Source organism: Acomys russatus, chromosome 5 (assembly GCF_903995435.1).
Source record: "Acomys russatus chromosome 5, mAcoRus1.1, whole genome shotgun sequence".
NCBI lineage: Eukaryota > Metazoa > Chordata > Mammalia > Rodentia > Muridae > Acomys > Acomys russatus.
Genome location: NC_067141.1, coordinates 6,694,109 through 6,710,039, shown reverse-complemented (window position 1 = coordinate 6,710,039; position 15,931 = coordinate 6,694,109). Strand labels below are relative to the sequence as shown.

The window sequence follows — 15,931 nt, the reverse complement described above, 5'->3', positions numbered from 1 at the left end:
ATTAGTGCTGCCAATCACCATACTTATTTTCACTATGCGATGCAAATGTGATGGGATGCTTGTCATCTCAGAGCACAGGCATGCTTTTAGAATCACATCTGTGGCTTAAGCCGGAACTTCAAAGCTGATGGGTCTATAGGAAGTAGTCAGAAATGGTTTTCTTGCTGTCTCAAATGGGAAGCATAGGTGTGGTTAAGTCACAAAGGCAGCGCTCAGTTCCTGTCCCTTGTGTTTTAGTTTTGCACTATTTGTTGTAACGAAGTGGCATTGTAGGCTACAGACTTTGAAGCACAAAGGTACTCAGATTTATTTGTGGTCCTTGGAGTTTGGAAACTGCATGTTCCTTGCTTTGTGAGAATGTTCAAGTTTCTGCCTGAGAACTGGTGGGACTTCAGGACTTGGGCCAGTGTTAAGGTAAGTGTCTGTATCAGAATTGTGGATGGAGGTGACTGTCCTGTGCATGAGTTCCATAGTAGCATAGAGAGCCCACTGTTGAGGTTCCGCATGCTCCTTTGTTCTGGAAGTAGTTGTATCTTCCTCACACTGTGGAGGATATGGGGCCTTGGCTTGCAGTTAGTGCTCACCAAAAAAGTGTTCACTACCTGTCCCCCCCCCCCCTTTTTCTTTTTCTTTTTCCTTTTTTTTGGGGGGTGGGGGAAGGTGCTCATCAATGGGGTTGGGCACTGTGTAAAATTTGGGTTTTACAGGAAGAGGAAGAAACCAGTGTGGGAAGCAAAGCAACCTAAAGTTATTGTGTCATGTCCTGTAAACTGTTTTGTCACAAAGTGCTGGCTACTGACTCAAGGAATTTGAATGTCATTAAATTAGACTGTTTTTTTTTTTAAAGTGGCTATTCTTCTTAAGAAGGAAGTGCTGCAGTTTTACATGACTCTGGGCAGTGCTAATAAAAGCGTTAACAAGATATAGGGCAGAGTTGCAGTAGCTAGGTAGCCCCTACCAGAAGATATTTATGTACCAGAGTATCCAGGATTTTGTATCAATTCCTTGCAGTCACTGACTTGAACTCCATTCGCTTCTGTATCTTGACTCGTTTTGCTTGTTTTGTATTTATTGGGCATCTACTTTTTAGTTGCTTTAACTTGGCTAGTTTTGTGCAGCTGAGTTTGTGTCTACTAGAGTTTTTTTTCCATTTATACATATGTGTTGTTTTAAAGGTTTTTGTTTTCTGTGTATTAGTGTTGGCCTGTCTGTCTGTGCACCACAGATGTGTGATGCCCAAGGAGGCCTGAAGAGCACTGTGTTCTCAGGAACTGAAGTTATAGACAGTTGCTAGTTGCCATGTGGCTGCTTGTAACTGAACCTGGGTCCTATACAAGAGCAGCAAGGCCTTCTTAATTATTGAACCATCTCCCCAGCCCAGTATATGTACATTTAATACTATATATTTCTGCCTAAGCACTACTTCAGCTTTATCAAGAGTTTAATATATACCATGTCACTTAATTAAATTATTATTAAATTTTATTTAAATTATTATTAAATTTCACTTTAAAATCTGTTTAATTTCTAAATATTTGGAGACTTCCCATATATCCTTGTTAGTGTTTTCCAGTTCAGTTTTGTTATCTGGATATGCTTGATTGATTTTTAGTTCTTTTAAATTCCTTAAGGGGCTGGAAAGATGGCTTGACAGTTAAGAATATTGGCTACTCTTTCAGGGAACCTGAATTTGATTGCCTGCACTCATGGTGGCTCACACCCATCTGTAACTTCAGTTCCAGCGGAACCTGAGCTCTCTTTTTTGCCCCCTTAGGTAATCAGGCATGCACGTGGTAGGCAGTCTTAAATGCAGGTAAAACACCTACCCATACACATAAAATAAAATAAAATATAATATTTACGCTCAGAGGAGCCTCTCTATTATGAGGACACCAGTGCTGCCGGTTAAGATCTAAACTCAACCCTTTTTACCTCTTTATCGACCCTGCCCCAAATACAGTTAGACTGAGGGGCTGTTCTTTCACATAGACACAGTTAGTTTCTAGCAATTTACTTGACATTGCCACCTGCTGGCAGTCTTTCTCATGGGAAAGGCAGTTGGAGGGAGTCTACAGTCCCAGCATCCGGGACTCAGACCGAGAATGAGAAGTGGAGAGGATAGGCAAATGAACTTTCCTAGGAGCCCTGCTGCCTTAGTCAGGGTTCTCTGGCTAAGACAGCATGATCAAGAGCAGCTTGGAGGAAAAGGTCTTTTCATTTATAGTTCCATATCACAGTCCATCACGCTGGGCAGGAGCTGATGCAGACCTCATGGAGAAATGCTGCTTACTGGCTTGCTCTCATGACTTGCTTAGCATGCTTCCCACAGCCACCTGCCATGGGTGGTACCACCCACAGTGACCTGGGCCACCCAGCATCAATCACTGATAAAATACTCATAGGCTTTCCCTACAGACCGATCTGGTGGGGAGATTTTCTCACTTAAGGTTCTCTCAAATGACTCTAGTCTATCAAATTGACATAAAAATTAGCTAGTACACCCATGTCAGTCATTTTTTTTTTAAACTATCTTTTTGTCTATTGGGAAATGTGGTGTTTTAGCTGTTCTCAATGCCATTGTTCACTTACTTAGGGCGGGAGTAGTGTCAGGGAATAGGTACAGAGAAGCGGCTGGGGTCTCTGTCGTATCCACATGCCTCTGTGACACCCACCACGCACTTTGGGAGATTTACTTGTGTGCCTTTAGCACAGTTCCTGATGGAGTTTAATTTCTAAGTACTACAGGACTTTTGCATGTGGAATTGCCAACTGCCAGTGACGCTTTGGTCTCGTTTAGAGTTCTCTTTTATGTACAGTCTTGGAATTCCATTTTATCTGGGCAGTGGTAAAATCTGTGTTCTAGTCTGAAAGGGATTTTCTTTCTGCCTGTGAGAATGTTTTGATCAGACATAATAATGTATAGCAAAACACCCACTATATTATAGATTATGTCACAGGAAAATAGCAGGGAATGAGCTTAGGCCTGAGTGTTGTTACCTTCCTGGACATCCACTCAAGTGGGATTCCACCCCCCCCCCCCCACCTTGTTGTAAATTTTATCAGTAATTTCCCCATCTAGTATACTTTTCTGGGCTATACTCAGTGGCTATTCTATTCCAGGTCGGGTGCTCGCTGTAATATTAAATCACTTAAAAACAATGGTGCAGTCTTGTGGGGAGGGAGTAGTGCCTGCCCATAGGTAGGAAATGAGCTGTGTACCCATCTAATTAAATGTCATAGCCCAGGAGGATTGTTAGGGCTGCAGAGTATCTCTGTGGCTGGTAATGCTTTGGACTAGATGGACTATAGTTGTTGACCTTGGTTTACTTCTTTCAAGTTTGGCTCTCTTGGCATATGGTGGTAAATTGGTTTAGGCTACTACCAGGAAACCATGCTTACTTTAATGTAGACAGTTGATTAAATAGTGTTAGAAGGCTAAGAAAGCAATGAGAGAGGCAACACAGTTGATAATACAGGAAGCAGCTCTACCACTAAGCCAGGGGCAGAGGAAGGGGACCAGTGAGTTAAGTAAGTTCCATGTAGTTGGTAGCTTTCTAAAGAGTAGACCACATCCTTTGTCCCAGGTGCTCTGACGAGGCCTAGGAAGCTGGCATTCATGGTTCCTTCAGGAGCTCCTGACCCACTGAGTAGTGAGTGAGATAGGTGCCAGGCATGTAGAGTGAAGTTGGAAGCGGGGTGGGGGCATAGCTGATGCTGGGCAGCATCGCCAGAGAGCAAGCCCATGGAAAGACGAAACCCTTCACCTTCTTGCAGGCTTCCTCTAGCATCCCTGCGGCAGAGTCTCATAGGCCCAGAAGTATGCTCTATAGAGGCTCAGCCCCAGTTCACATTGCTTACAAACAGGAACAGTATCTTAACTGTTCTTAGAAGCTTTTGCCTCAGGAAAGGCAAGCATTTAGGCAGCGTAATCTGTTCTTAAAAATAAGCGGTTGAGCCAGGTGGTGGTGGTGCACGCCTTTAATCCTAGCACTTGGGAGGCAGAGGCAGGTGGATTGCTGTGAGTTGGAGGCCAGCCAGGGCTAAAACAGAGAAACCCTGTCTTGGAAAAACAAACAAAACAATGCCCCCTCCAACCGCCCCCCCCCCCTAAAAAAAAGGTGAGAAAAAAAGTGGTTTGGGGCCCATGTGATACCAGGTATTCTGTAATAACGCAGTATCTTCTGTGCTAGGCTTTTATTGTGGAAAGTAGCCAGATGTAGGGCTTGAGACATTTCTTTGAAAATTACTTTTAGATACAAACTATAGGTTTATGATTTCTTCAAGTCCTTTTAAGTGATCTTAAAATTAATTGAAGATTGAGTTTTGGGTTTGGCTGAAAGCCACTGCTAATTTATATATGTAGAGAGAACATGAGATATGAGTTAGGGAGCCCTGGTTTCAAGATAGCTAGATTTGTTAATCTTGAGCAATTTAATTATAGTTTTCTCATCAGGAAAATATGGGTGATGGTGTTAATCTGGGTGTGGTGACACACGCCTATAGTCCCTGCACTTGAGGTAGAGGCAGGTGGATCTCTAAGTTCAAGACTAGCCTGCTTCTACAAGGCTACACAGGGAAACCGTGTTTTGAGTCCCCCCTCCAAAGCATTACTCATTGATATTCATATACAATACTGTAGTCCCTATGGAAATGATTTACAACCAACACACACACACACACACACACACACACTTAAAATTTTGGAGTAAAATAAAAGACATCATTTAAAATGCTATACTAGAAATTTTTTTTTTTTGACACAAAAGAAGGTAGTAATTGAGGGACATATGACATAAAGATAAGCCTTGCTGTATTGATAACGATATATAATGGATTAAATTCTGTTGTTAAAAAACAAGATGGGCAGAATGGACTTGAAAATCCACGATCCAGTTACCAAGAAACTCACTTTAGATTCAAATAAAGATATATTGAAAGTCAAAGGATTGAAAATTATATTTCATTCAAACAACAACCACACGAGCTGGTAACTGCCTTAACTGTAAAAGTGAGTCCACCAAAAAGATGTGTGATGCAAATAGCAAGGTACCTGCTTCTCTCATATACACTTATTTATGCCAGCTCAGAAACAAAGCACCAGGACTTCAGGCATCCAAGGTGCATGCTACTGAGGCCTGGCCATATCCTTCCACCTGATGGTGAATCTTCCCTCCTAGGTACGAAGATGCGCTGGTTCTCCTGCTCACAGAGGTGTTGAATCGAATCCAGTTTAGATACAACCAGGCCCAGCTGGAGGAGCTGGATGACGAGACTCTGGATGATGACGTAAGAGCGCTGCTCTCCGCTGGCCTGTCTCGTCTCATTGCTTCTTTTTACCTCACAGACCAGATGTGCGTGAGAAACGCTTTAATGAGAATGCCGTGCTCCCGGCCTCTACTCTCTTATCTACCTAGTTAGATACTGGCAGGAATAGTTCAAGAGGTGCTCAAATGAGAAAGCTGGAATGACAGTCTGTGTTAGGCATATAAGATGGAGTTTTTGTTTTTTTGAGTTTTGTTTTGTTTGTTTTTTTGAGACAGGGTTTCCCTGTTTAGCCATGGCTGTCCTGTAACTTACTATGTGACCCAGGCTGGCCTTGAACTCAGAGATCTGCCTACTTCTGTCTCCTAAGTGCCGGGATTAAAGGTATGCACCACCACTGCCTGGCATAAGCTTGAATATATTGCTGTTGGTCTGTCCAACATAAAAAAGAAAAATATTTTTAGGGGTACAACTCTAGTGCTTGTTTCCTCCTAACTGCCAGCCACTTAAAAAATAGGTCTAGTATGCCCAAAATCAGAGCGCCTGGTGCCTATGATCATTCCCTTGAGAGTAGATTCTTAGAATAATAAAAAGGCACTCTATTTAGAACCAGATGGCTTACATTTGAATCTCCGTAGCTTTGGGCACAAAGGACATGTAGTTTTTAGTTTTTGTTTTGTTTTTTGTTTTTGGTTTGGTTGGGGTTTTTGTTTTGTTTTGTTTTGTTTTTTGTTTTTGAGACAGGGTTTCTCTGTGAGGCCTTGGCTGTCCTGGACTCACTTTGTAGACCAAGCTGGCCTCAAACTCACAGCAATCTGCCTGCCTCTGCCTCCCTAAGTGAAAGGTGTGTACCTCCATGCCTGGCTAGTTTTCAGTTTTTATAAGCCTTGGTTCTCTCATCTCCACAATAGAAATATGCTGACTTGTGTTGACAGTTACATGAGACAACACACTGTGGAAGGGAGAGTTGTGCTGTTGACTGACTGAGGCCGGGGTTTTCTCACCTTTAACTCTGCTAAGAATCTCTACAACAGCTTGTTGAAACATCCTGATTCTGGGGGTTTGATTTGATTTTGTTTTTTGTTCTGTTTTTCAAGACAGGCTTTCTCTATGTAGCTCTGGCTGTCCTGGAACTCTCTTTGTAGACCAGGCTGGCCTCGAACTCACAGCGATCCGCCTGGATTCTGGGAGTTTGAGATGGGACCAAAACTTGTGTTAGTGGCTGGTCCTTGGAACACTGATGCAGCCTATGAACTTAGACTTGAATGGTGCTCCTTGAGTCAGCTGTATGTAAAGAAGTAACTAATCCCTATCAGTGGGATAAAGGAAAGCCCTCAAACTTTTCACATATGGCTCTCTGAGATCCTGTGAATTACTTGCTTTCTGAAGAAGTAGCTTATTAGGAAATTAGCTAAAATAGTTCCAAATTCCTGGTTCCATTATTTCCTTTTTTCTCAAAATTTAACATCTGAGAATAGTATTAAGGCTAAAGAGAGGGTGGCGATGAAGAGGACAGGGTTGCTTGTCTGGGAGAGCTAATATATCTTGGTTTCCCCTACAGCAGCAGACGGAGTGGCAGCGGTACTTACGCCAGAGCTTGGAGGTAGTGGCCAAAGTGATGGAGCTCCTTCCCACACATGCCTTCTCAACTCTGGTAACTCACCATTTGAAGGGAAAGTCAATATAATTGGTTCCTGGCTCATAAGCATGACTTCTGTACTTTTCTGTCTTTCTTCTCTCCCAGTATCTATACATTATTTTCTCTCTCTCTCTCTCTCTCTCTCTCTCTCTCTCTCTCTCTCTCTCTCTCTCTGTGTGTGTGTGTGTGTGTGTGTGTGTGTGTGTGTGTGTTTGTTTTCTGTCTGTTACCTATATGTGTGTGTAGGTCAGCCTCATGTGATGTTCCTTAGGTGCCATCTATCTACCCTGTTTTTTAAAAGACAATACTTATTGACCTGTAACTCACCAAATAAGCTATGCTGACTGCAAGTCACAGAGGCCCTCTTTTCTCTGCCTTCCCAGTGCTGGGAGTACAAGAACTGTGCCAGCACACACACCTTTATTTAACGTGGTTTCTAGAGATTAAACTCATGTCTTCTTGTTTGTGGGGCAAGCAGTTCACCAGCTGAATCCCTAGCGCTTATTTGTTTATTTCAGAGACTAATTTACAATAAACCAACTTTCAAATTTATTGTTAACATTTTCAGGAACCATTTTTTCCCAACTTTTGGAAGTACTGTTTAGTCTTAGATACAGTATGAATTGTAGAAATGTCTTCATGTTTTTATTAGTAGCTGGGAGGCAGCCAGCCAATAGACGTGTTACTTGAAGAAGTTGCACTGATAAAAGATTAGCCTGTGTCATTCTCACTATGGACAGATTGCTAAGTCTCTCTGCCTGTGTTTATGTGCTGGATTCCAGTAGTCAGCTTCTGTGTGTAACAACTGCAAGCCACTACTTGGCATTCTCTCATAGGAAGCAACAGTTCACTTTGCTACCGCCTTTTCTTAGGCATGTTTAAGTCTTGACTTATCTAAACAGTGAGTAGCAGCCCAGGAAAGAAAGGGGCCACTATGAAGTCCTTGTCGGTACAGTGAGCAAGGGAAACTTATACCCAAATAATTGGGCCTGCCTTTTTTCTTTGCCATGCACATAAGTAAGACATACCTGACATTCCTTACAAAGTCAGGGACCGTCTCAGACTTGAGGATGACCCAACTCTTGAAGTTGCGGGTGTTGTAGGGCTGACAGCCCTTTCTAGGACTATTCATAGTCATGCCCAGAGTATTTCGCTATGGCTTTTAAAGCAGTGAGACTGACATTGATTTCTTTGTTGTTCTGGTTCTAGTAGGTTTTATCTGTAGGATTGGGGAGGGCACTGAAAGGAGCTGCGCTTAGCACCTGTAAAGGGAAGTTGCCAACCTGTCCTTCTCCCCATAGGCACTTAATACTTTAGTGTTAAAAATAGTATCAAAACTTGCATTTATGAGTTTTGTCTTAAACTTTGTCTCTTTGTTTTCAGTTCCCAGTTCTTCAGGACAATTTAGAAGTTTACTTGGGATTACAGCAATTTGTAGTTACTTCGGGGTCAGGTAAATTGGTCTTTACGTTCAAATTTAGCATTAAAGAATTGGACTGACAGCTCCTGGTCGCTGCTTCTGCTATAGCGACACCATCTGCTTGTGCAGCCTCTCCCCACAGCTCTTCAGCATCCAAGTGCAAGTTTTAAAAGTTCCTCCTGCTGCAAAGAAGCTACAGGGGGGATCAAATCAGGGCAAAGACCAAAGCCCTGGAGTGTTTTCTCACATCCTTTAAAACTGCAAGTGTGCTGAAAGCAAATGGCTGTGGCCTTTCACTAGGGCAGCGTCTACCTCTGGCTTGTGGAATGAGGCAACCAGAGTAGCAGCTCCGTTGATTCGGGAGCTCTCCTGCTGTGAGTAGTCTGCAGGAGGCTCTGCCCACAGACTGATGCAAAGGATTTGGTGTCTCAGGTTGGAGTGGAGGGTTGGTACTTGTTACTTTGCTGATGATAATCACAGCCTCTTTGTAGAACACTCATTGTACACCAGGTACTATGAGGTCTGCTGTGTGGTCCATTTTCTCCTCTGTGCCGGAGGATAGAAGTGATGTTACCAGTTACCAGTACTTTACAGAAGAGGACAGTGCTCATCAGAGAGGTTGATTTACCTCTCTGTGGTAAATCACAGCCCACATAGCTGGCTTGTGCTAAGAGCAAGATTAGGCATAATAAGGAATGATGGAAAGATGCCATAACCTGACATTAATTTTTGCCAGATGAAAATACCAGTAACCTCAGTCTGTGCATCACTCCACCCTGCCCCTTTTATCCCACTGTGTACTGCTCTTGAGCAGTTCCCTGCAGGCTGACCTAACCTGCAGCCTCTTGTCAGGCCTGGCACTGAGCTGCCCTTCTTGGTGGTCTGTAACAGCTTATTTCCATGACTATTTGTTATTCGTTGTACCCCAGGAGGCTGATAGAACTTGGCATGCCTTAAGCACAAGCTCTGGCTCTGTAGCCTGGGTAAAAACAGCTTATAGAAACTTAGAGAAGACACTTTGCAAAACAAACCTGAGTGTTTGCACTCATGAAGATTATTTGTTACAGAAATGCTAGATGCTCAGAATGGTGGTCTCTCCTTGAGGGCCATTACAAGTAAAATTGTATTCTAGGCCCTAAGAATGTTACCTTTGATCTATTTTTTTAAAGTGTATCCTGCACTGTGCATGGTGGCACACGCCTTTTATCCCAGCACTTGTGCAGGCAGAAGCAGGTGATCTCTGTGAGTTCGAGGCCAGCATGGTCTACAAAGAGAGTCCAGGACAGCCAAGGCTACACAGAGAAACCAAACAAAAGAAAAAAAGTGTATCCTGCCCTCCCCCATTGACTCTTAAGGTCAATTCAGTGTTGTAGCTGGCTTTTTGGTGATGGTGGTTTATCACTTTGTAGCCCTGGCAGGCCACAAACTTGCTGCGTAGACCAAGCTTTCTTAGAACTCACAGAGACCGGCCTGGCTTTGCCTCCTGAAGGCTGGGTTTAAGGCGTGCCTCCACCACGCCTGTATGTCGTTGACTTTTGTCTCTGGGTAAATGTGAGCATGGGTTTGAATCCTTTTCTGAGACTGCTGACATTCAGCTGCCCACTGCAGAAGGCAACCTTATGTTTCCCTGCCCTCGCTGACGCCCACCTCCTTCCAGTTTCCCAGAGCGCTTGGCTCTTGTAGGTAATTATCTCCTTCATTCTGCATACACACTCTAGTGGCAAAGCATCGCAGGCATTAAAGTGATGGCTTAATTCTTGTCCACGATGAAGCATTCTTCCATGCCTTAGTGTCTTTGAAGCCCAGTGCAAAAGCTACTGAAAACTTGAAAATGTTGAACAGTTTGTTCTCTGGTTTCCATGGTTATTTGCTTCCTCAAGAAGCATTCCTGCTTCTTCCTCAGTGGGTTGTGGCTCTTTCCTCTCATTCGTATCACCCCTTTGGAGAGCCTAAGTTCTTCAGTGTCAGGAGTAGTAGGGAGTCAGGGACAATTTCCCCTTTATTTGACTCTGATTTGTAACAGGATCAGTGGAGTTGCTGTACAGCTCAAGGGCGTCCCCTTTCCCACCAGTGTACACTCACACTGGGCACAGTGCTTGGCTTAAAAACAAAACAAAAGAAAACAAAAGAAAAAACCAAACAAAACAAGACCCATGCCTGTATCAACTGCTATGTGCCTTGTGCCCCTGACAGGTCAGCTTTTATTCTCACTGACCTGTCTGTGGACTGAGACGCTCTCCTTGGCTGTTGCCATACTTGTTTTATATTTGGCTCTTGCTATTCCTCATTGAGATTTTCCCTTAGCTCAACTTTTGTTAGCCGCCCAATCTCTCCTCCCTGAGAGTTTGTTTCACTTACAGGGTAGAAAAGCTTTAATTTTATGTCTTTGTTGAGTGAGGCTGTCTTCTCATTGGCGTGTTCTCTCAGAGTGGAATGCCTTAGATGCTCATGTTTATGCCTCTTGGCCAAGGAAGCTGCTTTTCAGACTGTGTCATGGTATCTTGGTTTCCTGGGGAGAGGGTATTTGAAAAGCTTCTTTAATGCTGATTGTAGCAGGATTTCCGTCTAAAGATTCTGCTTGACAGGCAGTCGTGTTCTGCTACTGGTTGCAGTTGCTATGAGGGATCTAGGGTCAATAAGGAGATGGGCTTGCAGATGGTTGTGGAGTGACAGGGAGGAAGATGGCCAATGACCAAGGCTTGGCCAAATAAGAACACGAGTCACTGAGCACAGTTGTCCCTTACCCTTAGAGCTGTGTAGGTGTCTGTGGTGGGGAGTCAGGTTTCCTAGAGGAAGGGAGCAGGGCTGGAGAATTTAATGTGGGATATTTCCTGTTTCTGAGTTTGTCTGCCTTGTAGATGGCTCAGGAAAATTTCATCTACAGTTTTGACTGCTGTGAACCTTTGATGCAACTAAGCAGAATTAGTTTTGATTCAACTAAACAGAATTAGTTTTAGTCAGTCTAAAATGGTTAAGTGTCAGCAATTTTATTCAAGCACAAAGTATGAAATACATACACAGCCTGTCTGGGCAGTTTTTTATTCATGGTGCTGTGCATGTGACTAGACAGATGCAGGCATGCTTCAAGGGCATCCCATGATAGTATTGGTGAGGATCCCCAGGAGAGGGACAGCGCAGGAAGGTCTTCTTGGCAACCTGAGTTTAGGAGAAGGTCCAAACACACAGCAGGAGGTCGTTCTGCTGCTTACTCTGATGAGCGGCCATGCTGGCTGTTGGGCATAGCCCCACACAAAGGAAACAACAGCCGGTAGTAGAGCCAGCACCTAGGGAGGAAGTTTGATGATAGATGATGACAGCCTGGCGTGCCTGTGGGAGGCACATGGGAGAAGTGCTAAGGGAGGTGGGGTCTGCAGGTGCCCAAGGCTGGGTCTTAGCTATTGGCTTCCTGCCTGACGTGTCTCCTGTGTGCGGTAAGCACTTGATCAGACTCTGGTCTTTCTCCAGATTGAAAACCCTGACTGTCTTCTGGTTTTGTGAATTATCTGTGAAGGCCCACAAGACACGGAGTGACTAAATTGAGAGTACCTTGTCCTTCGGCCCAGCATTATATTAGTAGGTTTGGATGGATGCTGAAAAGTAAGAAAGTTTCAGGACTTAAGAAATTTTTGGTTCTTTGTGATCCATAATAATTATAAAATTTAACAATGCCCTATAAGTTGTAGGGCTTAATGCATTCTGTCCTATAGTGAATCAGGTGATAGCATTTTTCCCGTTTTAAGGTTGAAGAGACAAGTTTGGGAGGGTTGATGGTACTCACAGTGGGAAAGCAGAGGGACTGTCTACTGTACCTGAGTATTGTGCCCTTTCACCCTGTTGTGCTGACCTAAAGCCTGCAGGAATGCAGGAGCACACCCTAGTTCATTTTTAACAGAGTAAGTCTGTGAGCTTGAAAGACGTTCATTCTGAGATAGCCATGTGCATGGACAGCAAGGCTGGAATAACAGAGCTCACAGCGCACAAGCTCTGCCCTGGACATAGGATCGCAGTGGGCGTGTTACTTACTGGACTCCTTGCCCATTTCCACATCTTTTTGTGTTGATCAGTAATGTCCTCACTGTACCAGTATCAAAAGGAGCCAGAGCAGGGATGCACCAGCTTGTCTGTCCTTGCCCTGGGTCCCTGGAGCAATATAGGTGAAGTTGTACTTGGAGGCTGTGCCCAGATGTCCAGTTCTGTACTGGGAAGCAACTGAAGATTTCTGTGGTTGGAACATTAGTTTGTCTTATTCGGCTTTTTTGCAATAGTTGTTTATTAGAACTAAAGCTTGTTCTCTGGGAAACTAAGAGATGTTATGTTCTAGGACACAGGCTGAACATCACAGCGGAGAATGACTGCCGGCGCTTGCACTGCTCTCTGCGAGACTTGAGCTCCCTGCTGCAGGCTGTGGGCCGTTTAGCTGAATACTTCACCGGGGATGTGTTTGCCGCAAGGTTCAATGATGCTCTCTCAGTTGTGGAGAGGTAGGCTGGCTGTGCCATGCAGCCCTCCTTCAGGGTTCAGCTTTCCTTTTTATGGGAGGGCAGCATGCAGCCCATCATGTGTCCTCTGTCTGTTCCGCCATGTCCAGGTTAATACGGAACAGATGGCATTTGCTGTACTGAGCTTTGAGGCCCTCATCTGTAAAACAGTGGGAAAGGTTTCTTGTAGTTTTAATGTGAGAATTAAATAAGGCTCTTAGTGTGGTATATAACACAGAGCAAACAGTAAACATAAGCCACGCTGTTACTTCAGTGACAACTTTGTGTATTGCTGTAAAAATGGTATTGGACTTAGAAAAATTGAGCCATGGTAAAGGCCCAGGTCTTTTCTGACAGGATAAAGCAATGTCAAGAAAGCCCTACTGGGGGCCAGGAAAACACCTTGCAAGAGGGACCTAAGCTTGATCCTCAGCTCCAAGATAAAACAACAACAACAAAAAGAAAGGGGAAAAAAAATTCGAGGCACAGTGACATGTACTTGTAATCCCAGCTTTGGGGGAAGCAGAGACAGTCTGATCCCCGAAGCCTGCTGGCCAAAGTCAGTGGGCTTCCCACAAAGAAAGAAAGAAAGACAGGGAAGGAAGGAAGGACGGAAGAAAAGAGGAAAAAGGTTAAGTACCTGAGAAATAACACCCAAGTTGTCCTTTCGTCGTCCACATGGACAGATAACTCATACATGTGACTTTATACATGTGCATGTACACATTCCTACATGAGAGAGGGAGAGGAAGGGGAGACTTCACTAGACAACAGCATCTCTTTCCATGTGGGCAGGAGATGTTGGAGGTATTGGCTTTTCATGGCTTGTCCACTCTAATCAGGTTCCTCAGAAAGTTGGGCAATCTACAGTTCTGGCTAGAGTTTGGGTCCTTGGAGAGAAATGCAGCTGTTTGTTGGGAAACATGCTGTTCAACTACCCAATCCTTCCCCCTAAACATTTGGACATTGAAGGTCAGGTGGAAGAGTTGAATTCACAGCTGAGTAGGTGCGTGTACATCCCGAAGCCCAGAGCCTGATGCTTTAATTCATGTGGTGGTCTCATCATTCGTAACATGCAGGGAAACAACTCCAAGAACTGAGTTAACTTGCCAACCAAATTTCTTATTTCCTTTGTTTATTTGAGGCAGGGTCCCACTGTGTAGCCAGGCTGGCCTCCAGCTCATACAGATCCACTTACCTCTGCCTCTGCCTCCTGAGAGCTGGAAGTTAAAAGGCTTCTGCCATGATGCCCCCTTATATCAAACTTTAAGAAAAATTTACATCTTAAGTTAAACCCAAAGATAACTGAGAGTTTTAAATCCCTTAAGAACAAAGTTAAAATTAATAATAGTAGTAGTAATAAGAAAATTTTATAAGTTTTCTACTGTCTCGTTTCATCTTATACTTTGAGAGGTGAGTATTGTGTTTTGCTTCTGAGTAGATGTGGTAGTGGTTACTTTGGTTCATGTGTTCATGATAGGGAACTTAGGATTTTAAGAGTCCAGATTCCAGGCCTTTTCTCAATTATGAAATTTCGACTTACAGAGTCTTATTTTTCTCTTTCCTGTGGAAGGCCCATTTCCTCTGATGACTCAGTAAGGATAGAATAATACATCTCCCCCTTTAAAGATAGATAACCAGTATTTGAATGTGGTTCAGTGAGTGATTTAGATATGGATGTTGGTCTGCTTAACGAGCGCTGTGGTGCGATGGCGTATCAGAGAGCCTGAGTCATCATAAAGCCTTATGCTTACATTTCTGTCTGCACAGCTTAGCACTTCTAAGTGCTTCTAAGCAACGGCTGATGTCTGCGTTAAGAAGTGATGGTGCACGCCTTTAATTCCAGCACTGGGAAGGCAGAGGCAGGCAGATATCTGAGTTTGAGGCCAGCCTGGTTTACAGAGTGAGTTCCAGGACAGCCAGGGCTGCACAGAGAAACCCTGTCTGGAGGACTGGGCACGGGGTGGGGAGAGACTATCATAATCTAACTAGCCAGTGTGATTATCAGTGTTCTCTCATAGATCACATAAAACCTGATATTACAGTTGCTGAACACAGATACATTAAATTATATGTTTAGTGTAGATACTATTTTAAGGAGCTAAGAGGAGAAGGCTGGGGAGATGGCCTAGCAGGTAGTCCTGAGTGCTTCCTATTCTGTGGGGGACAAAGACAGGAGGATGGTTGAGACTTGTTGGCACCAGCCTAGATAGGTATATCAAGAGATCCTATTTCAAGGGAATAAGATGAAGAAAACTAGAGTGGAGTACCTAGAACCCATCTATGGCTTTGGTTCTTGCACGGCATATGCACATAGCCATGATTTTAACACTGGCTGTTCACGTTGCTGTGTTGCTCACTGATAGTTGCTGTTTTCAGTCCTGTTAAAGCAGAACTTCCTAAGACCCGTGGTTAAGGACTTGGCTCCTTATGCTTGCTTTCTTGACTCTGTGAAAGTGCCCTTCCCACTGTCTTCCAACCCTTGATCCATTTATGGATTCCTTTTGGGATAAAGTTGTGCAGTCCACACATCTGAGAGGAACATTTTCCAGAACACAGGCTTCCTTTCTTCAGTGCTAAGCTCTTTTGGAGTTTGTGATTCCCAGGACTCCTCTACCCCCACCCCCGGTCTTATACCTTGGCTGGGACCAAGCAGTTACCGCTGTAGAGTCTGTCTCAGTTGAGGTGTATGCTTGCAGAGTTCTGTATGGGCGTGGCTAGAACTCAGGCAGTGCTGCTCTGCTCACTCAGCTCAGAAAGGGACTGGACAGAGGACCTTCCTGCTTCCTAAGGGAGCTCTCCTGCGCCTGATGCTCACCATACACAGTGGTTCTTGAGTAACCAGCACACCTGGCCGCTTCTCCTTAACTGTGAACATCTCAGTTTATTCTTTCGTGTTGTTTTGTTTTGTTTTTTCAAGACAGGGCTTCTCTGTGTAGCCTTGGCTGTCCTAGACTCTGTAGACCAGGCTGGCCTCGAACTCACAGCAATCCACCTGCCTCTGCCTCCCTAGTGCTGGGATTAAAGGCTATGCACTACCATGCCCAGCTTCTCAGTTTACTCTTGAAAGATTTTTCTCTTCTCACCTCTTTTTTCCAGCATTTTATCATCAACAATTTCTAATCTCCAATG

General features: G+C 44.1%; 1 protein-coding gene across 1 annotated transcript in view; it reads left to right on the top strand.

Annotated features, from left to right (window-relative positions):
• Nucleotides 1-15,931, top strand: part of Xpo6 (exportin 6) — a 98,468-nt gene that overhangs the window by 62,528 nt on the left and 20,009 nt on the right. Inside the window, exons 10-13 of the mRNA XM_051145203.1 lie at nt 5,178-5,286; nt 6,824-6,916; nt 8,285-8,354; nt 12,643-12,802. Of these exons, the coding sequence (XP_051001160.1) occupies nt 5,178-5,286; nt 6,824-6,916; nt 8,285-8,354; nt 12,643-12,802 (432 nt within the window). The remainder of the gene's footprint in view (nt 1-5,177; nt 5,287-6,823; nt 6,917-8,284; nt 8,355-12,642; nt 12,803-15,931) is intronic.